Source organism: Lepisma saccharinum, chromosome 1 (genome assembly GCF_977018435.1).
Source record: "Lepisma saccharinum chromosome 1, izLepSacc3.1, whole genome shotgun sequence".
Lineage (NCBI taxonomy): Eukaryota > Metazoa > Arthropoda > Insecta > Zygentoma > Lepismatidae > Lepisma > Lepisma saccharinum.
In genome coordinates, this window is record NC_139229.1 from 29,956,559 (window position 1) to 29,979,087 (window position 22,529).

Consider the following 22,529-nt stretch of genomic DNA (forward strand, 5'->3'; position numbering starts at 1 on the left):
CTTCTGCATACGATTGAAAATTTGACGACAGCTCCAGAGAATTTTTTTCTCTTTTTGATCAAGCTGTACAGTGGGATGCATAAGTACTACGAAGCAAATGGTCCATCGCCATGTTTGCATACTTTATTTTACCCAGTTAGAGCTTCAAGAATTCAACTAAAACGTCGACGTAAACATTTATTCCCAAAAAAAACAGGTATGATTCAAGAGGAAAATTAATTAAAATATTCATGTACAATTTGTCGAGCAATGCTTGTGCATCCCACTGTGCTTCACGCGAAGTGGTTAAGGAAACACCACAGGAGAAAAATCTCAATTTAATCATTACCATTACCTTCACCACAATTCCTGGCAAGATTTCGTTTTAATATCAACTATTTGAATTTCTCAGATAGGAATTTGTCGTTTCCTCACAGGCGCCTGCCTAGGTACTTGGCATTCGTTAGGGACTTGCAGGAAGTGAGCTTTGGAGCTGAAAATGTCGTGTTTTGCATTACTCCCAAGCGTCAACAGATCGAAACAGTTGGATAGCGTGTTCTCTCATAGTTCAGCGAAGTGGAAAGTGGTCCCAGCTTCCTCCAAATTATCTGTTCGTTACGTGACTGCAGTTTCTCCTTGGACTCATAAAACCTTACTTCCCCGTCACAGAAAATTTTTCAATTGGGAATTAGCAGTGCACCAAATAGCATTTAAAGGAGACTTTGCACCATCATTATTTCTCCTTTTAGACTTCTCTGTCCTTCGCTTCACCTCATTAAACGAGGAACATATATTAAGAGCATTTGAAAATAAAATCCTTAAGAAAATATTTGGACCTAAAAGCGGTGAGGAGACAGATGAGTGGAGAAAGTAACATAATTTATAACTGCACAATTCGTGTTCTGGTCCACATATTATTAGAATAATTAAATCAAGAAGACTTAGGTGGACAGGCCATGTGACACGAATGAGAGAAGAAAGAAGAGTTTACAGGATTCTTGTTGGGAAACCTGATGGTAAGAGACCTGTAGGAAGGCCAAGACGAAGATGGAGGGATAACGTTGAGATGCACCTAAAGGAAATCGGTAAGAATGAAAAAGATTGGATTGATCTTGCCCAGGATGGGTACAAATGGAAGAGTTGTGTCGCTGCAGCCATGAACCTCCGGGTTTAAAAAGGCTAGAGAGTTAGTTAGTTAGTCTGTCCTTCACTTCTACCTTCCCTTTCTCTCTGTACTTCGATTATCACTTATTGTCACGTCAAATGCATGTTGGTACAGTTGAAAATAAATATTTTAGGGCCGCAGCCTCCTAGTCCCCCAGGTGACGACGCCCCATTGTACAGTGTGTCCGAGAAGTCTCCGTGCCCCTACTTGCATGTATAATGTTGCAACTGTGCTGAACATTTTCAACTTTACGTTCGCTTTGTACTCACAAAACAATTGATAGTGAGCTAACTCAACCTATTCGTTACAAGCCCTAGGACGATCATGGGTTTAATTTTATTAGAAAGTTTACGCATGCAGACATGGGCCGAATTGCCATAATTTAATTGATTGATTTGCTTTATTTTACTTTTTGTGCCACTTTTGGTTAATTTGCGAAGGTAAGGGATGAGTGATGATATGATGAAATTGATGAATGGACACTCACAAACATACATGACCAGGTCGGGATTCGAACTCGGGCCCCCTGGCGTCGTAGCGTGATGTGCTAACCACTCCGCCACTGGGGGCGGCTTGCCATAATTTTTATTTTTTATATTGTTGTTGTCATGGTAACTTTTGTTGTTATTGATTTTGTTTGCTTGCAAGTAGGCTATGTTTAATGTAAATAGATAAATACATATGTTGCAATAAAAAAACTTTGTCATATATGCCTATGGGTAATATGCACTATGTAATATAATCTAGGGGACTTCTGGAACACTCTATATAATGAGCTGCAGCAACTGTAACATACATCTGAGGTTTGATATGGGCATTGGATATAAATTGGACTAGCTTTTTATATTCTAGTTTCGATAACTATAGTATATATATATATATATATATATATACACTAGTGTCCAAAATGAAAGCAACAAACAGAAATCCTTTCCTCGTGTGTTTTTTTTTGTTGATAAATTTGCCAAGTTTAACCTGTTGCTATCGTGATTTTTTTGTTGATAAATCCTGGCAGGGGTGCCCACAAGGGGTTGTTATGGTGCACGTTGCACCATTGAGATTTTTTGGGGGGATTTTTTCCCTTTAAATAATATAAAATTAAACATTTATATCTTTTCCAAAATGCACCATATTTAATCTAATGGATGAACAAATGGAAGTGTTTAGGGCATTATCGAAAGGGGGGGGGGGATATCGAAATCCTATATATTAGGCCTTAATTGACACGTGGGTTCTGAGGAGGATTCTGAATTAAACTTTGGGGGGACAGTATCCAACTCTAGGTATTAGATTATGGCGAGTACTTTAGTTAGAAGGGGATTGAGCATTAAATTGAGAGGGGTATCGAATTCTTGTGTATTCCTATTGTCTTAAGACTGTTGCGGAAATTCTGGTGTGGAGACTGAGAATTAATTTTTTGGAGGAGGCAATATCCACTCTTCAATATTAACAGTAAGTCTAAAATTGGCTTGGAAATTTTGGTGGTAGGATTGAGTATGAAATTTAAAGGGGGAGATAGAAAGCTCTTGATAAAGTGTTAAATCTTACATTGTCAAGGGATTTCTGTAGTGGAGAGAGAGTTCGAACATTACATTTTGGAGACTGTATTTAAGCGATAAGGCATCCACAAGTTTTCGACACCGTATGTGTCAAAGGAAAAGCTGGAAAAGAAAAAGACTAAATATCTCGGGATCTTAAGAAAGTATTGACACCCTATTAAATTAATATTCTTCAAAGAATGCAAAGAAATGGATGTAAAAATTTTCTTACTCGCTTCGTTCGCAATAATTTGTTGCTACGATGTGTGTTTGGCGCTTTAATGAGATGAATATGATTTTTTATACTAAAGCTGCATTACAAGACAAGCGATATTCTCGATTGATTGATTTGGTGTTTTTAGTCCACTTTATGCACTCTAAGGCTAATCGGGGCTGAACCTACAGTATAAAGTGGGATCCACGCGATATTCTCGATTATGATGAACGATTTTATGGCTGGTCTTCAGTGATGGCATCCCTGTTTAGGGAGGAGGGGCAGATCAATTATAATGTTCAGTAAACTTAAGAAAAAAGTTACTCTCGGTAGACACGCTGTCGTCATTAAATATTTTGTGGGGATTACGATATGGTTTAAGGGCGCGAATGATATGATTTTGGGGAAAAACATGACATGATTTTAGGGGGATGCGCCATTGGCTTTGGGGGGCATGGGCACCCCTGAATCCTGGCACATTAAGGTTAGTTTATTTTCTATCTTAAACCAGTTGTCTATGACATCATAAATATTACTATCACCTGATCGTATTATGTGGTCAAATGGACACACGGGAAAGCATTTCCATTTGTTGCTTTAATTTTGGACATTAGTATATATAAGTATAATAACTTACAATGTATAATAGCTGACGAAAGAGTTCGTTCTTAATTTTAACATCTGCTATTTGTTTACTTAATCATCGATTTCAGATTGGTTAAAGCCACAGACAGTTAGATTCAGATTGGAAACTACATTTTACATTTGGATAAGTATTACGTAACACTACTATCGAGTTGGCAGCTTGGGATGCTGTGATGTTACCGGGCAACTATACCTTGAAGATAAATAATTGATTGATTTATTGAATTGGTTTATTGTACTTCGCTTTTCTGACACTTTTGGCTAATCGCAAAGAGGAGGATGACGAAATTGATGATGGGCATACAAAGAACAGCATGCGTAGGTCAAGATTCGAACCCGGGACCCCGACTTCGTAGCGCGCTCTGCTAACCACTCCACCACAGAGGTCAGAGGAAATACAGGGTGGGCCAAAAGTCAGGTGACAGCATTGTCATAGGAGAGGCTGGTGTGTTGGAGGTCCACTTTGGCTACATACGATGTTTGGGGGGGAGGGGCAAACCCAAGGACACATGTGACCACCCCGGGCGCCATCTTGGAATCCGACATCTTGAACGCAACTTAGGTTTCTTAAATGGAACCATAGGCATGTGGCATATCATTTCCAATTATTTTTTCGTCAGGAGTTCAATGTCGCAAACCGTTTTGTGCTATCGTGACCCTTTTCCTAATTATGGCCTGTTTTATCTATGCAGGTAACACCGACTGAATAATGGTCCTGACGACCGAAGAACGTGTGGGGATCATCCTCATGTGTGGAAATCGGAGCTCGCGTGTGGTGGCTGCAGAGTTTAATGCATTACACCGCGATAGGGACCCTATTTCCCACAATGGTGTGGCCAAACTCATCAGTATATTCCGAAAGATGGGATCTGTGGCCGATAAAGGATGCAGTGGTCGCCCGAAAACTTCAACAGATGAGGCAACCACTGTCGCTGCCCTCGCATCCTTCTCCAAAAGCCCCCAACGTAGCACCAGACGTATCGCCCGTGAATCTGGAGTTAGCCGAACGTCCATACGGAGGATACTTGCCGTTTACAAGTTGCACCCATACAAAATTCAGATGCACCAGCATCTGACAGAGGGCGATCCTGATCGTCGGGTACAGTTTGCCGAATGGGCGACGGAGGAACTGGAGACCAACCCGGATCTCCCCTTGCAAGTGTTGTTCTCCGATGAGGCACTTTTTTACGTAAACGGAGAAGTGAACGAACAAAACCACAGTTTCTGGAGTGACAACAACCCACACTGAATTGATGCATCGCGGATCGTTGGTTCCGATAAGGTTATGGTATGGTGTGGTATTTTTGGCACGATGATCATTGGCCCATTTTCATCTTCGGCACGCTGAACGCCGACCACTACCAACGACTGTTGGATGAGGAGATTTTTCCGTCGGTTTTGTCGGAGGACGGTTCATACAAAACGTTCTTCCAGCAGGATGGAGCTCCTCCCCACTACGGACATTGTGTACGGGACTACCTGGACCAGCAGTTCCCTGGGTAGCGGATCGGGCGTCGGGGACCGATAGAATGGCCCCCACGGTCACTGGACCTCACGCCTCTCGACTTCTACCTGTGGGGCCACCGCAAGGCCATGGTTTACGGCGTGAAAATCCAGAATTTACAGCATCTGGTGCAGCGGATTGTGAATGCCTGTGCTGCTGTGCGTCCGGAGACATTGCTGGCTGTGCATGAAGACTGGAAGAGGCGTGTGGCACAAACTATTGTGCACGAGGGTGGTCATTTCAAGCATGTGTTGTGAGGAGACACAAAGAAGGAAAGACAGGCCATAATTAGGAAAAGGTTCACGATAGGACAAAACGGTTTGCGGCATTGAACTCCTGACGAGAAACCAATTGGAAATCATATGTCACATGCCTATGTTTCCATTTAAGAAACCTAAGTTCCATTCATGATGGCGGATTCCAAGATGACGCCCGGGGTGGTCACATGTGTCCTTGGGTTGGCCCCACCCCTCAAACATCACACGTGACCAAAGTGGACCTCCAACACACCAGCCTTTCCTATGACAATGCTGTCACCTGACTTTTGGCCCACCCTGTATATAAGAATACAATCTCCGTGACTACGAGTTAAGTGGTGAGAATGGCTAATTGACAGAAAGAACACTGGAAATCTACCATTCTATATGGCAAAGAATACACAATATTGAAACTTCCTATAAAGATGCTATTGATTTGCCACCAAAAGTTGTGTAACACCCTAATTGATGTTACCCAACACCTAATCGAGTGTTAACAACCTCTATACTTGCGTGGTTTAACAGCCAAGTGGTGTAACAAGACAGCAAAAATAGCGTTAAACAAACAACACCAATTTCGCATTAACACCTAAAGTAGTCTCCTGTTGCCACCACTTTTCGTTGCAACCCATTCGCATATATTTCTGTAGTGTCAAACAATAATGCCAGTATTAGGGATTGGATAAGACGAAAGGACATTCCATTGGCTGTTGTCTGGACGATAACATCCAGGGAAAAGGAGAAAAGCACACTGAATTTTTGATAACACAATTTCAAAGGTTTAAACAGGCTTTTCATTAAATTACACTATTTGATGACCTAATTAGTCCTGCCGATTCCTGTGACATCAGAGGGACGTTAGAATTTTATCTCGAACAAGTTCGTATTTGTGTACGCGCGCATAGATTGGTCATTTCGAGGAACTGCGTTAGAACACACACCTTTACAACATGAATCCAAATCGGCTCTGGGGGAAGTTTCCTTACGGCCCCGGAAAAGAATCCAAAACCCAGCAGAAAATTATGAAATAATAGCCTTGTATAATTTTGAGTTCATTCTGTAATGTTCCCCAAATGGTGGAAAATATTCATTAACAGTGTGTGAATTAGTTTTCATAGAGAGTATTCTAGGTGGCAGCACATATGAACAAGTATGTAAGATCTAGCAGAAGTGTGTAAGCCAAGCTCATTATGAAATTCTATCCTACGTACTGGTAGGTGGGTGTCCACGCTAAAAGAAAACCACCAAATGGCGACGTGATCTCACATCCTCTTTCGGAAATTCCAATCTCGAGGGCGGTCCTCGGAGAGATCTCAACCTCACCAAAGATTCCCGAACAGAGCAGGTGAATTAGGAAAGCCGTAAACAATCCCAGCCGCTCGTTTTAGTTCGGGGACAGGCCGCACGGGGTCGTTCATCTGCTTAATCGCTTGTTAATTGCCTTCAACTTCCTTTCACCGCTGAAGTAATTGGCTTTTAACTTGTTGCCACAACGTTTAGTGCATGAGAACCTGCAATTTCGCTCGGCACATGTCGGTCTTCTGGCTAAGGGGCGAAGTACACGGGTGCTTTCAATCAACACCTTCTTGTGTCAAGGCCTGCGCAAAATTTGCATGTAACGTCATCAGTGGTAGGTCAAAGATCACAATATGCTATCAGCATTACTGCGGCAAATGTGTGTGTTGACAATTCCTGGGCATAAATTAGAAATAGAAGTAAATTAGATGCAAGCCCGTTGTCGCCTATCTAACACACATTTACGATTGTAAATCGGCTCTGGGGAACTTCCTTTAGTGCCTCAGGAAAGAATAAGCCAAAATTCAGCAGAATATAATGAAATAATACCCTGGTATAATTTTGAGTTCATTTTGAAAAATTTTCACAAACAGTGTGTGAATTAGTCCCCCATAAAGCACTTCAGATGACAGCATAAATCCAAAAGGGTGTAAGATCTACACCAGAAGTGTTTAAGCCCAGCTCATTATGAAATTCTATGTAATGGTGTTGTGATCATGGCCTATCACTGATGACGTTACGTGTAAACAGTCTGCGTAGGCCTGGTATGTACATGTAAGAACACTTTAACGCAATGCCACGGTGGAACCTACATTGATGCCTTCAACGCCCCTCCTCCTCCCAAGAATCTCCTGATAAAACAGATGAGATAAAAATATGGAAAATTCTGTCTTACCTGAAATTCGAACCGAGGAATCCCGTCTTGGAGGACAGTACTTTCGAGTTCTGAATTATAAAGAGCAAATAATTTCCATTTTTAATATTTTGGAGATGAGAGTAAAGGAACATTAACTATCTTTATTGTTTAGTGCATATATACGTATATATATATGTTCATAAATGATAATTTATCCATGTTCGATTCTCACTAAGGGCAGGCCAGTTGGTCGGACAGCACTTTAAACTGTAGGTCTAGCCTACAATGTATTTCTTGGCAAAGCATCACTAGAACCTCTTTTCTAAGTAGTACACCCTGGACTGCATTGTTGTAGACTAATAATCCTTTGGCGTCTGGACTAGGAATGGCCACAAATCCGGATTTCAAATTATCCGATATCTATTTCAGATGCAGCGGATAATCCGAATATCCAGTGAATTCAGATATCTGGACAATCCGAATATCCAGAAAATTCGGATATCCGGATAATCCAAAGAGAACAAATTTGAAGAAGGACTTGTGGTTGATTGACTGATTGATTTGGTGAATTAAGTCCACTTTATGCACAATAAGGCTAATCGGGACTGGACCTACAGTTTAAAGTGGGAACCGAACCACTAAGTGCCTCCACCGAATATCGAACCTGGAACCTCTTGATATGAAGGATTTATGGAAGAACTTACAGTGAAATGCGAAAATGAGGAATAAAAGAATATGTGAATAGCCCGTAAAACGGATAAACTATAAAACTGCCAGGATAATGCTCACATTGGGATATCCAGATATTTCGGATATCCGATATCCGGATAGAAAATTATCCGGATTTGCCCATCCGTAGTTTGGACTCGCAGCCAGTATACTCCTTTGTGAGGGTGGTGTTATGTCTTTCATCAATTTCATCATATCACCATTCATCGAGATAAACCAAAAGTGGCAGAGAAGCGAAGTAAAGCTAATCAACAAGAGCTAACACATATAGGAAAGAAACTATATCTCAGAAGTCGCTTGGTTTCTTTCCATTAACTTTGTACTTACAGTGGATGAACAATAGTCCGGATTATACTACAGGGTGTTCACTCGCTCTCGGCACCCAATTTTTGCTTATAAACATCAAACTATTGGTCATAATGTAATGAAATCTGCTACGGACATACCTTGGTTAATGAAAACCATGGTGACGTCACAGAAATTATTGGAAGAATCTATGCACGTCTGCTCACGCCTCTCCATGTTACAGAAGGTAGCCACCAACACACCAGGAGTCAAAGCGTCAATTTCCCGCCGAATGCTGTCTTGCAGTTCCATGGCTTGTTGCGATAGACCTTTTCTTATCCAGCACGTCCGAACGAAAAACACAAGTTGTTCCACTGAGCACCGACTCATACTGTACTGCCTTGTTACTCTACTGTAATCACGAACTACTGATTAAATGCACGAACTTTTAACCGAACCCGAACAAACGTGAACCACTGTCAGGTGCGTTACAACAGCAGTGCCAAGAATTCAGACTTAAAGCACACGTCCGTACGATTTGCACTTAACGGCAGAATCGCCCAGACGCACGCGCATGCCCACGCAAGGTCTAAAGAGATTGTGGCGCCATCTCCAATGACGTCACTATGTTTCTTATGCACCAAGGTATGTCCATAGCAAATTTCATTACATTATGACCAGAGTGAAACACCCTGTATCTGCTCAAAAAGTGAACGTCAACTTCGGAATCTCAACACGAGCACACACATCGCGGAAGTTTTTAAGGCTCCTTCATACCGCGACGAAAACGTGCAGTGCAGACGTTCCGTTTTGAACAGATTTTTCAGTTACGAGCAAAGATAGGACCTCGGGGTTTGTTTTCTATCCTTCAGAAATTATGGCTGCGTAATTCCTACAAAGCAGAAATTTTAAAAAAAGACCGTGCTTAATAAGTAAATTGGGCATAAAAATGGGGAAATCCGTAATTTTCGCATGCAATTATCTCGTTAACCACACAAGCTTATGGAAAACTGTTTTGTTGGGGTCATGCAATGTTCATTGTACTTGACATTAACATCATCACTGTAAAAGTCAGTTTGCCTATTTTGAGACTGTTTGAGGAAAACGAAACCCTTGCAATACGGAAACGTGTCCCTGCACTGTGGCGACACCTCGTGCAGATAGTAGAAGTGTTCTAAACCCCACCCACAGTAGACCGCTGAGGGATACAACAAAATAGCTCGTGAAGACAAAACACGATTGCAAGCAACAGCAAAGTGTGCATGCGTCAACTGGACGTTGTCAATTGCAAAATATGGGTAACGGCGGCAAGTGTGTTTGGCGCAAGAAGTGGGCTCCGAGAAAATCGTCTGTTGCAGAAACAACAATGAAGTTTCAAGCGCTACAAAATCGCCGGCAAAATAAGGGTTCAGCATGAAATATAAATAAAACCTATCCGTTTACTACATCATCAACTGGGGAAGTATTTATCGCTTTTCATTAGACGTTTACATTGTACGTACGTAAACCAGTAACGTTATTTTGAGTAATTCAATTAAACCTGTCTCCTTGGCAAATATTACGCTATAATACGTAGAACAAGTTTGCTGGGGGTCCGGAACCCCCGAGAGGATTATGATGTACTAAAATTAAATAATGAAAATATATTCCTTCAGCAATTTTTGCATATTAGATGGATAATTTCCTCTGAACGCGTATTGGAAGGGAAGGATTATAGCTATAAATATCATACGGCTTTGAAATATAGCACCCGAATACTTATCAAGTACTACAATTTTTACTCTGAATATATTGGAAGGCAATGATTAGGATTCAGATCATACGGCTTTGAAAGACATAAAGGATTTATTTATGGCGTGTGGACCCCCTCCCCCAAACGAAAATATTAACTAACTAACTAACTAACTCTCTAGCCTTCTTAAACCCGAAGGTTCATGGCTGCAGCAACACAGGCCTTCCATCTGTCCCTATCTTGAGCAAGTTCTATATACTCTTTTCCATCCCTTCCGATTTCCTTTAGGTCCATCTCAACGTTGTCCCTCCATCTTCGTCTTGGCCTTCCTACAGGTCTCTTACCATCAGGTTTCCCAACAAGAATCCTGTAAACTCCTCTTTCACTCCCATTCGTGCCTGCCCAGCTAAGTCTTCTTGATTTAATTATTCTAATAATATCTGGACATGAATACAAATTATGTAGTTCTAAATTATGTAACCTTCTCCACTCACCTATCTCCTCATCCCTTTTAGGTCCAAACATTTTCCTAAGGATCTTATTTTCAAATACTCTCAATTTATGTTCCTCTTTCAATGTAAGGGACCAAGTTTCACATCCATATAATACTACAGGCAAAATTACTGTTTTGTATATTTTAACTTTTAGTTTCTTAGATATTAAACGAGAAGACAAAAGTTTATGAAGAAAGAAGTAACATGCATTTCCTGAATTAAGCCTACTTTTTATTTCCTCTTTAATATAATTTTCATTTGTTAATATTACTCCTAAGTATTTGAATTGGGAAACTGGTTCAAACGAGTTGTTATCAATAATTAGATTTTGATTATTACTTAACACTTGGTTTCGGCCTGTAAGCATATATTTAGTTTTCTCTTTGTTAACTTCCAAACCTATCTGTTAAGCAGTTTTGAAAAATATTTTAGCATTATTCTTAATTGTATTTATATCATCCCCTAATAAGTCTACATCATCTGCATATGCTAACAACTGAGTCACACCATTTAATTTTAGTCCTTCGTTAGTTTCTTTCACCCACACGAATATTACTTTCTGTTTCACTGGTGCATATTTGTATCATACTAACAAGCTTCTTAGGTATTCCAAACTCTACTAATATATTATATAATTTATCTCTTTTGACCGAATTATATGCTTTTTTGAAATCAATGAATAGCTGATGGACATTTTGATTATATTCCCACTTTTTTTCAAGTGACTGTCTAATGTGAAAAATTTGATCTGTAGTTGATCTGTTACATTTAACTCTACATTGATAATCACCTATAATTTCATTAGCATATGAGGTTAGTCTTGTTAAAAGAATGTTAGATAATATTTTATATGTTGTTGAGAGTAGAGAAATTCCACGGTAATTATTGCAGTTCATTTTATCACCTTTTTTAAACACAGGAACAATTATGGATTCTTTCCACTGTTGAGGGATTTCTTCTTTATTCCATATTAAACAAATTAATTTATGAATTTGACATATTAACGAATTTCCACCATATTTAATTAACTCAGATGGTATTAAATCAATGCCAGGTGCTTTGTTATTCTTTAGCCTTTTAATAGCATCTTTACCTTCAGTCAAGTTAGGTTCTGGAACTAAAGGTTCTGCTGTGTGGACTTCATTTACTTCTGATTTATCTCCTACATGAACATTTAAGAGGTCATTAAAATAGTTCTTCCATCTATTTAGAATTTCGCTTGGGTCAGCTAGAAAATCACCGTCTTTATCTTTTATCAAGTTTACTTTAGGTTGCCACCCCTTTCTACCATGCTCAAGGTCCCGGGTTCGATCTCCGGACGGTTCAAATCCGGGAACTTTTCTAAAGGTGGAAGCGGCCCCGGCGCCCACCCAGCGTCGAATAACATGGGTACCTGGGGGAAATCCTCTCGGGGGTTCGTTAATTTTGCTTTTCAAGTAATCTCTTCTTTTACTTCTAAACGTGCTGTTAACTTCTCACTTTGTTCTATTATAATTGCTTAGATTTGTATCATGAGAGTTATTTAACCACCAAAGTCAGGAGTTCAAGAATGTTCCGGTTAACCTGTGTAGGAAGTCGTGTGAAAATGTTGCTTTGCGTCTACAAGTCTGTGTAGACTTACATGGTGCCCAGGTGGACTACTATCTTGAAAGTCAATGACTTATGTGTGTGTGATTCCATTTTTGTAACCATTTTGTAGCCATTGGAATTGTTAACATTTGTCAATAAAAAAAAAATAACATCTAATCAAAAACTGTCTAGTTGAGTCTGGCCACCCGGTATATCTACATACGAAACTGTTACTTATGCAAGAAAAATAAATGTACCTTGAGAAAAACCAGTCTAAACCGTACCCTGCGGTGTAGATGGCAATGTATGTTCTCATCATCCCATTCATTACTCTTCACCACGAAATAAACTTTATCTGCAGAAAATAATACAGAAAGACTACTAATTGAGAATTAAAAGTGGTAAACGTTGTAAGTGCCAAAAGCGAAAGTTGTGGGAAATCGCATCGTTCCGCACATCAGCCCGTAAGAACGTTCACACGAGTTACCTCTTTACACGCCCTTTGAACTATTCACAGTTTAACGTGGAAAACGGTGTTTGAATTATTGTGGCACTTACATCGTTTACCAATTTTAGTCTTCAATTCAGTAACGCACAACTTTACTCTTCCAGTGTGAGCGTTGTTCGTTGTAAAAGCATAGTTGTAAAACTACAATTTTAGCATACGTGTAGTTAATTGTGCATGATCAGAATGATATGTGTATGTCTTATGGAACACTGTTCATTCAATGAACCTGTTGTGATCACTGACTGGGCAAACTGAAGAAATGTTTAATTCGTGCTCCGTTTTAAACTAATTAGTATCACATCCAGCGAAAAAATAAACAGTTCATATTATTAGATTACTATTGTTAATAAATGTTATAATTAAAACAATGTATTGTTATTTTTACTATAAATGCTCAAATCTAAACAAACTTGAAACTCCTCGCAACAAAATTCTGTGTAAGCCAATTATAGTTACAAAAATTGTAATTTCTATTTAGGAACTGTAGGTACAAAATAGGAACAGTTTTCGGTTTTTCCTTCATTGCTATTTATGGAAGATTAAAAGAGAGAGAGAGAGAGAGAGAAAGTGCCTTTTCCCCTCCCCGCCTCTCCCACATAATGATGTATCCAAGATTCAAGACAGATGAAAGCGCGGCTGTATTTACTATCTTCCATTTACATAAATGTTTGAGAATCTTTTGTCATGTAATTACGGTTTTACTATCCATGAAAAATTCGTTGCGTGTTAAAAGAACAATAATTCATGTTTGCTTTCTTCGCTCGCCTGCGCGCCAGATGGTCAACTGCTTCACAACAAACAAATTTTCGTCCTTCCACCCTTGCAAGCGATTGTGTTAGTTTCCCCTCAGGTACCCACCCCACCCCAACTGCCCTCCCGTCAGCCGTGAACAGTAAACAGCGAATGCCTACCTTCAAAGATCTCATATGAAGATCTTTTTCTTTGTGTAGGTAATCTTTTATATTTTTTTAAAATCACTTCACTCTTTCTTTCACATAAATTGGGTAGGTTCGTTAGGGACTATTTACTGTGTCGGAGCTCTACGAGGCAGTAGAAGCTGACGCACAAGAAACTGTGCAGACTGCCAATCTCGTGACGTACTCTGTTACGTCAGAGATAAGTAACACAATAAGGCACGCAAAAACCAACCCACATGACCCTCCCTCTTTTCCTTCTTCCTCAGATTCGACTTTCGTCAAATGTATGAAGGAGCCTTAAAAATTGTTGCTTTTGAAGTACGATCTCTATGCCAGTTTTTCTGTCACAGGAGCAGTTTACAACTGTTTGTGCATAAAAATCATTGTTTCGAAGTAACTAGTTACGTTATAAGTAGAGCCCGGAAGTTCAGGCATTTATTTTCGTTAAAATAGGCAGGCAAAAAGGCATTTATAATGTGGAAAATAGGCACTAAAAATGAAAAAAGGCAAAATAAACCGAAAAGAGGCACATTTGGAAGTCGCTTACTTTTATCTATAATTTCTGGCAAAATGTTAAAATCTACATTGGGAAGAGCATTTCAATTTTCACCAAATTCATGCACGTAACCATGTAACTTACCACTTAATGGCACACTAAATTTCGGCTTGATGACAACTACACGATCCTTTCCCTCCAAAGTGCAGAACTAAACTAAAGATAGAGAACTTGATTTTGGAATCCATGCAAAGGTCCTTGGGCATTAGTGCTGTTTCTTGTCAATAACGTCCTGACACGGATGCTGGACGAGATGATGTATTTGTGCAGATGTTCTGCAATAGGTTTTCAGCAGTCAATCATGCACAAGGAAATGTTAACCGAAAGGCAATATCCTAACTCAGCATGAAATACTTTTTTCTCACACTTTTCTCCTTCAGCAATGTTGAAACATGCGTGAGTTCAATATTACTTAAATAAGGCAAAAATTATTCACATAATAAATAAATGCCAACAACGTTTTTTGGGAGAAAAATAATTTATATACACACTTGTTTTTAAATAAAATGGTCCAATTTCATTGAAAAAGGCAAAAAAGGCATTATAATTAAAAATTGGCAGTGGGGTCCCAAATAGGCAAAATAGGCAAAATGAAAAAGCTTCTAAAACATTCGAAACAACATAAAAAACGTATATCCGGAATTTTTTTTCAATATATGCAGTAGATAAAAAGAGGCATTTTGCCAAACTTCCGGGCTCTAGTTATAAGTAACCGTTAATTACTTGAGAAATTCCATCTGTAACTAGCTACATTTAAAAGTGACAGAGTTACTTCTTGCAGTAGAAGTAACGTTATCAACACTTACTTTTTTACAGTTTCCTTACGATCCTTAAATCGTTGAGTTGAAAATTTGTAACGTGAGGGAAGAGATAACTTTGGCCAATCTGTTTCCAACTATGTATCTTCTCTGGATATTAAGGAGAAAGAATTTCCATGGAATCCACTAAGACATGGAATACAAGCTTGCTAAATTTAGAATATTCACGCTGTGTTGCAAATCGTTATTTATAATATCAGTTCAAGATTCAAGACTTGTGTTTTGCTCTATAAATATTGTAATACTATCAATATATAACTTCATATATTTATTTTATTATAATTAATAATCATTATTTGTAAGAAAATTTTCAGTACAAAGTTTCTGTTACTTTGAAAAAGTAAGTTTCAGAACACTGGTATTTCCTGTGTTTGTCTCATTTCGTGTCGCTTTCTGGCACTTATAGTCAACCGCAACGATGAGGATGATTGCTGATTGGATGAAATTAATGAAGGGACACTCACAAAGAAACAACGTTATTGGCAGGACCGAGAATCGAACTCAGTAGGGGCGTATCGACACTCATGGGTCCCCGGGGCAGACTACTCTAATGGGGCCCCCAGTTACTGCTATTACCGTGGCCAGATCTACGAATATAAAGCTTAGATTACTTTGTTAAACTTGATTTTTTTTTCCTCTTATCATTTTCAGTTGAAAGTAAAGTCAGACCACTAAGACATACCTGACTCATAGTATTCCGTAAATAGGTTTTTGTAATTTTAAAATTAGGAAAAAGATCTCTCTGCTTTTGCTATTGTGAGAGGAACAATAAGGTGTGTGTGTTACCAATCTCTACGGCGATAGAAGAAATCAAAAGGTTGCTATTGAAGTCCGCTGATTCCGGTAGAATTGGGCAACACGCATAACGCATTGCAGAGAAGCCACTCTTTCAGGATCTAGTTGTCCCAATTTTATTGCAGGTGACTGTACATGAAACAAGCCGTTCACACGTCAGGAGGATAACTGGAAGTCAATGAACTATGTTGTATCACAAGAATATGATCAAGCTCTTTCACATCATTCACGTTCTTTATCTTGTGATTGAAAGAACTTCCGATAATATTTGTGACTGAAATAAAGGCTTGGAAACGTTTCTTGCAAAAATTTTCAGGTTCTTTGAGAAGCTCAGTGTCTATAGATCTTGACAAAGAGAAGGTTGCAGTGGCGTGACCATGGGGAGGGGAGCTGGTGGGGTCACAATCCCCCTTTGACCCAGTGTTCCTAAAAAAAAGAATGTCGAACGCAGGTGAAGATGGCAAAATGAGGGCTGAAAAAGTATACGTGATCACACCACTGGAAAGTTGTTTTACTTTCTAGGTGTCTACAACTGCTCTCATGCGTTTAAAAAGATTGTCCAGTTGTGAGCAAATTGTGTCTATCATCGGGTAAAATATTGATACGTTTTTCCAGCTCTTATTTTGCCAACCGTCTTAGAGTTCGTCAAACTGTTAACAATCCGCAAATGGAATACATTAATATAAAAAAGAATCTCCAAATCCCAGACAGTGGCTATCAGTTCCAGACAGGAACTTCACAATAAGGAATGCAGTGTCAGATATTACTTAAGCTTTACTGGGTCACCAAAGGCGTAAACAGGTGAACCCAGGAAGAGGATACAGGTGACTGACTCTGCATTGCTTAGTAAAATCTATGACAATAAATATCTGGGACAATAGAGGTCAAGAGGCAGTTTTAGAGCGAACGTTGAGAGGGGCAGGAGGAGGATTGAGCGAGGAAACCTTGGAGCGAGTTGCAAGCCAAACTCTTGAGATACTGTACAGTCACAATCATAAATACTCACCGCTGAACTTCCATCTCTAAGTGCTTCTTTATCTTTTTGATTCTCTTGTCAGATAATTCACTGGAAATCCTCCTACTTGGCACATATTTTCATCATTTCAACAAGTGATTCAAATGATACCCGAAGCTCAGTAATTTCTAAGCCATATCTAGAAACTCTGTTTGTAATGACTTAAAAAGTGATTTTCATCTGCTGGAAGACTTTGCATTGAACAGTTAATAATAAAATGAATCTGAAAGATTCAATTTTCCCCTGAAGGCTAATAGCTACACTTCTTTCATTTGGCTTCCTGCTTGTTAATATTACATAAGAAATAAATTTTCATAACATCAAAAGCCTCTCTGTAAGAACAGCCATGGGCTTCTTATCTTCCTGCCTATCATGTGTTTTGAAAGTTGGGTTCTTCCCTAAGATTTTGATTCTTGCCATCGCAGAATGCTACTGTTACTACAAAATATATACGTAGACATTCTGAACTGTTACCAAAAAGGGGCTCTTTCGCGGTTACCTTCTACAGTCTTGGCCTCACACACCACTATAATCTGCCTGCAGCAGACAAATCTAACAGAAACACGTCAGGAAAATCAATTACAGCCTTTGGACTTTTCGTGGCTCCTTTATCTCGGGGGCCCCGGGGCACAGCCCCGGCTGCCCCAGCCTAGTTACCCCCCCGGAACTCGGAGCGTTCAGTAAGTCGACCACTCAACTCGCTCGGCAGCCAAGGAGGCTGTGAGAAAAATAGATGATTGAGCACACTCGAGCCCTGTTCGATCTCAAATTCTTCCATAGTAACAATATAGTCAAATTCCCTCGCTGCTTGAATCCCCGCTCTACGTGCTACGATGCAGAATATCCAATTGCAACCAGGTGCCGACTCATTAGGCGTCAACTTGATTCTATATTCCGTTAGATGTCAGCACTAGCGCTTCGAATCGACACCAATCAATGAATTTCGAATTCCCCAATTTCCTGAGTTTTACTCAAATACTTAATGACGATTATATGTGAAAATGAAAAATAGATGATATGTTTGTGGACAGTGGCGGAAGAAAGCTTTTGATTTGGGAATTACAAGGATTCAACCGCCACATGTATGTATATGTATTTCTTTCTTCACCTCACCTCTTGTCTATAAAATGGAATTATAGGTCTGCAAATATATCATTTGCTATGATTATATTGGGATCATACGGCTTTGAATGACATTACAAAGACGATTTATGAACACTAGTACTCAAAATAACATGCATAAGATATTAATCAGAAAATTACTTTTCTCCAACTATATGTAACATAATTTTTGTTATTCGATAAATATTCAATTATTCATCTATTTGACATAAATTCATTGCCAGGGTACTTGGTTTTATGTAAATTATTCCGATCTTAAATATAGGTAAGCTACATAATGAATATGCGCTGTTATATCTATATTATTATACAGTCTTGTATTGCATGTCTTTTAAAAAATACCTGCATAAACTTTTACTGCTAATGAATAAAAGGTAATCCACAAAATAATTGTGAATTTCCTACAAAAAGAAGTATATTTTCAAGATATTTTTAATTGTCTCACTTATCGCATAACACTCGGGCAACCTTGTGTTCTGACGATACCGCGAATGCTTTCATTGTTAGGCTAAATGCTTTCGTTGTTTTAATTAGCATGACTAATACAAGTTTTCTTATGCTAAGAGAACTAACTTAACCTACAACGAAAGCATTTCGTACTGACGTCACAGGAAGTCTTGTGCGATAACAAGTGAGACCCTATTTTTTAACAGGTTTTAAAAACATTTATAAATTAGGAACATATAAGCTCTAGGCTTCATTCTGTCGTTTTGTACTTGTTTGAAACAGTTTTTTAACTTCCTCATAAAGTTTTCAAAGTTTTTCAACTGAAGTAATTAGTAGGGAAAGGAACTTTAGGTAATTAAATGTTTTTTCTGCGATAAGATACAGACCCTCATTTTTGCCAAAATTCTGATTATAGCCTTATATGTCAACACAGCAAATTTTATTTTACATAAAAACACATCTTTTCCAGTTTTCCGTATGTAAATACATATTTTGCGAATTTTCATTTTAAATACATAAAATCGCTCATTGACTTCATCCACCTCGAAATCCTCGAAGGAAAAATGTTTATAGGCTACTCTGCACCTCTTTCATATCGAGAGTGCTAGGTTTGTTTTGTCTTTGAACACCCTCGCTGGCAGACTTCTGGCACCTCGCCTACGATCCTATTGGGAGAAAATAGCTGTAAGTAGTAGCTGGAGCTGGCTACAAGTAATGATAGCAAGGCTTTTTAATGAAGCAATGCAGCTATTGTGGCCGGAAGGCATAACATTTGACAATGTTCTTCTCCTCGTGACAGATGCTGCAGCTTACATGAAAATAGCTGCAGTAGGCCTTGCCGTTAGCTACCCCAAAATGGTGCACGTTAAATGTGTGGCCCATGCGTTGCATAGAATATGTGAAAAGATAAGAACTCTTTATCCCAATGTCGATAAACTGGTTTCAAATGGCAAGAAAGTTTTTATCAAGTTGGCTAGAAGAATAGACAATTTTAAACAAAAATGTCCTGAGGTTCCCCTTCCCCCTACACTTGTAGTTACGCGATGGGGCACTTGGTTGGATGCAGATGTTATGCCAAGAAGTTTGAAAAAATTGTATCTGTTGTAAATGATCTCGACAAAGAAGAATTCTGCAAGAACTGTTGATGGAGCCCTCCGTAAAAGTCAAATTGGCATACATCTCAACAAACCTGTCCATTCTCTCTAATTCCTTATGAAAGCTTGAATCGTCCGCGAACACTTTGGCAGCTTCCATTGTTAAAGTCCGTATAGTAGAATCGAAACTGCAAGAACTCACTGGATCTAAGTGTCTAAATGTACAGAATTTTTTGGGAAAAAACAAGGTTTTCAAACTTTGTGCCAAATTGCATGTGTTTTGGAAAGTGAAGTAGAGGAAGAGGAAGCTTTGGAAAACTTAAGCGTTAGTGACATTTCGTGATTCAAATATGCAAGAATTGTTTCTTGTGACGTGGAGCGATCTTTCTCACAATATAAGATGCTTTTTAGAGATAATCGTCACAGATTTACAATGGAGAATTTGGAAAAAACTATGGTGATCCAATGCAACTCTTCCAAAAAATTGCTCGCTAAGAGGTAATCATTTAGAAACTAATTTCAGGTGTTTAAAATGCATGTTATAGTTTGTTTTTGTTACCAAATGTTTTTATTTTTGTCACATATTTTCCTGTTTTTATCACATATTTTCAACATTTATGACACATAAAAAATAAATATTTCTGTGTTTTTTAGCACATAAAGTTCCGTTCCCTAGTAATTAGTAAAAAAGGTAAAGTGCTCCCCTGTGCATAGCACCACGCCATGAAGGCGTATAGAGGGTGTGGGGGTAACGCCCCACACTTTCTTGATCCGGTCGTGAGTGGGGTGATGTGATCTGCATCACGCCCCTGACCGCCTTTACCCCCCAGGGTTTCCCCCAGGTACCCATGTTATTCGACGCTGGGTGGGCGCCGGGGCCGCTTCCATCGTTAGAAAAGTTCCCGGATTTGAAACGGCCGGGGATCGAACCCGGGACCTTTAGCATGGTAGTCATAATGTATTCTTTTGGATGAGATAATACAGAGAAAACATTTTTTGTGCATTTAACTACTAAAAACGAGATTCTTTGAATGCCAGCATCTTGATTCTGTCATACGTGATGGTGGGGTGATTTCAAGGAGTACAGTTCGGTTAAAAGGATTTAGGGGAGGATACTATACCTTCTTCCAATGATATGGAGGTACATTACCCCCTATCCCCCCATTCTTGCGCCACTGTTTATACGGGGTGTCCGAAAATTTAGGCAACCGAGACTTTGAACATATATTTTGCATATATTAAACAAGAAAGTGATATTTTACATGAACGTTCAGTATGGGTAATATGTAAAAAAGTGTTGGTACGATTTACTTTGTAGGTATTTATCGAAATGCAAAATGAGCGATAATTTTTCACCCATTTTAATGAATTCCAGTAGATTTATGGAGTTAATTATAACATATTCATAAAAGAAAATATTTTTTCGTTTTTACGAGGTATACTGGCAACACTGGTCGTGTCAGAGAGCAGTACCAGGTGCACTCTACATCTGGCTATGATATTCAATAACACCATGATGAAAGGAAAGATTTGAAATTCAGATAGGTTAGGTAGATTAGGTTAGAAGTAGAATCGAACATCCAGCTCAGGAGGAAGTAAACACCGCTATTTACATTTATTTCTACATTATTAATAGTGAGTGGCTCAGAAATGTCTGAAAAATGCTTACTCAAAGGAAGTTGAGTGAAGAAGACCGTCAATTTCCGCTGCCTTCCAACTACCGTAAAAAAAAGGGGTGATCACCGTCTTTCAAATATTAACGGTCCTTACATAACCTAATTATGTAATTTTAACGTTTCAGTTTTACAAATAGTATTTATAGTGCACGCAACTGGAATGTATAATCATGATCTATCTTTATGCATGATAAAATATTCAAATATACATAATAAACGCTTGCCTTCCGTTTTCGTAAATTAACGGCCAAACTGTTAAAATTTAACGGTGGAATATTGTAAATTTTACGGTAACTTCTGACGAGTGGGTAAATTATGTAACTTTAAAAACGGTTCTCGTCCTTTTTTTTGTCAGGAATTGGATGGCAGCGGGAATTGACAGCCTTGACCCATCTCTTCGGTCAACTTTTTCCAGAGTTCTTGGTGAACTATTCCAGTAATTCACGTGACGTTTAAATCAATGGAATTTCACCTTGAATGCTGAATAAAAGAAGATACATCAATTTTTCAAGAGTTCCTTGTACGAGTTGCTAATTTAGAAGGGAGAAAGAAAAATTGGAGGTTAAGTACTTCTGTCTCTCTCTCGCGCGCGTTCTCTTCTCTTCTCTCTCTCCCTTTATCTCTCCTTTCCTTTCTTTCTTTCTCTCCCTCGCTCGGTTCTCTTCCCTGTCTTCCTCTTTCCTTCTTGTTCTATCTCGCTCGCTCTCTTCTCTTTGTCTTATTCTCTCCCCTCTCTTTCTCTTCGATTTCATCTCTAGCTTCCCCCTCTTAATTCTCTTTCTCGTCCTCTCTGTCTTCTCTCACTTTCTCTCTCTCTCACTCTCTCTCTCTGCTCTCCCTCCCATTCTTTTTCTTTCTCTCCTCTCCCTCTCTCTCTTCTCTCAATTCTCTTTCTCTCACTATCGTCTCTCACTCTTTCTCTTTCTCTCTCTCCTCTCCATTCTCTCTCTCTCTCTCTCTTCTCTCCCCTTTCTATTTTTCTTCCTCTCTCCATTCTCTCTTCCTCTCTCTCTTCTCTCTCCCTATCTATCCCTTGAGAGAGAGATAATAGAGACACAAAGAGAGAATGAAATAAAGGGAAAGACAAAGAGAGATAATTCAATGAGAAATTAAGATGGAAACAAAGGACGAACGAGAGAGAATGAGCAAAAATAAAGAAAGGAAGGACAGAGAGAGAGAGAGAGAAGGAGATAGAAAGAGGAGAGAGAGATTTCTCTCCCTCATCTCCTTCTCGATACAGGGAGAACACTACCATCTGAGAGTGAGAGAGAGATTTCCTTGAGCTTTTCTTGTGGTCTGAAAGGAAAACAGACGCCCG

The 22,529-nt window shown here is 39.1% G+C and overlaps 2 protein-coding genes across 2 annotated transcripts in view; both read left to right on the forward strand.

Moving 5' to 3' along the window:
• Hs3st-A (Heparan sulfate 3-O sulfotransferase-A) overlaps window positions 1-22,529 on the forward strand; it is a 221,871-nt gene that overhangs the window by 48,501 nt on the left and 150,841 nt on the right. The gene's annotated exons all lie outside the window — the stretch shown is intronic.
• LOC146002238 (uncharacterized) lies at window positions 4,251-4,790 on the forward strand. Its single transcript, XM_083139977.1, has one exon. It carries the CDS (start codon window positions 4,251-4,253, stop codon window positions 4,788-4,790), a length of 540 nt encoding a protein of 179 aa, XP_082996103.1.

Coding starts and splice junctions, on each gene's coding strand:
- LOC146002238 (XM_083139977.1), top strand. CDS start 4,251: ATGGTCCTGACGACCGAAGAACGTGTGGGGATCATCCTCATGTGTGGA.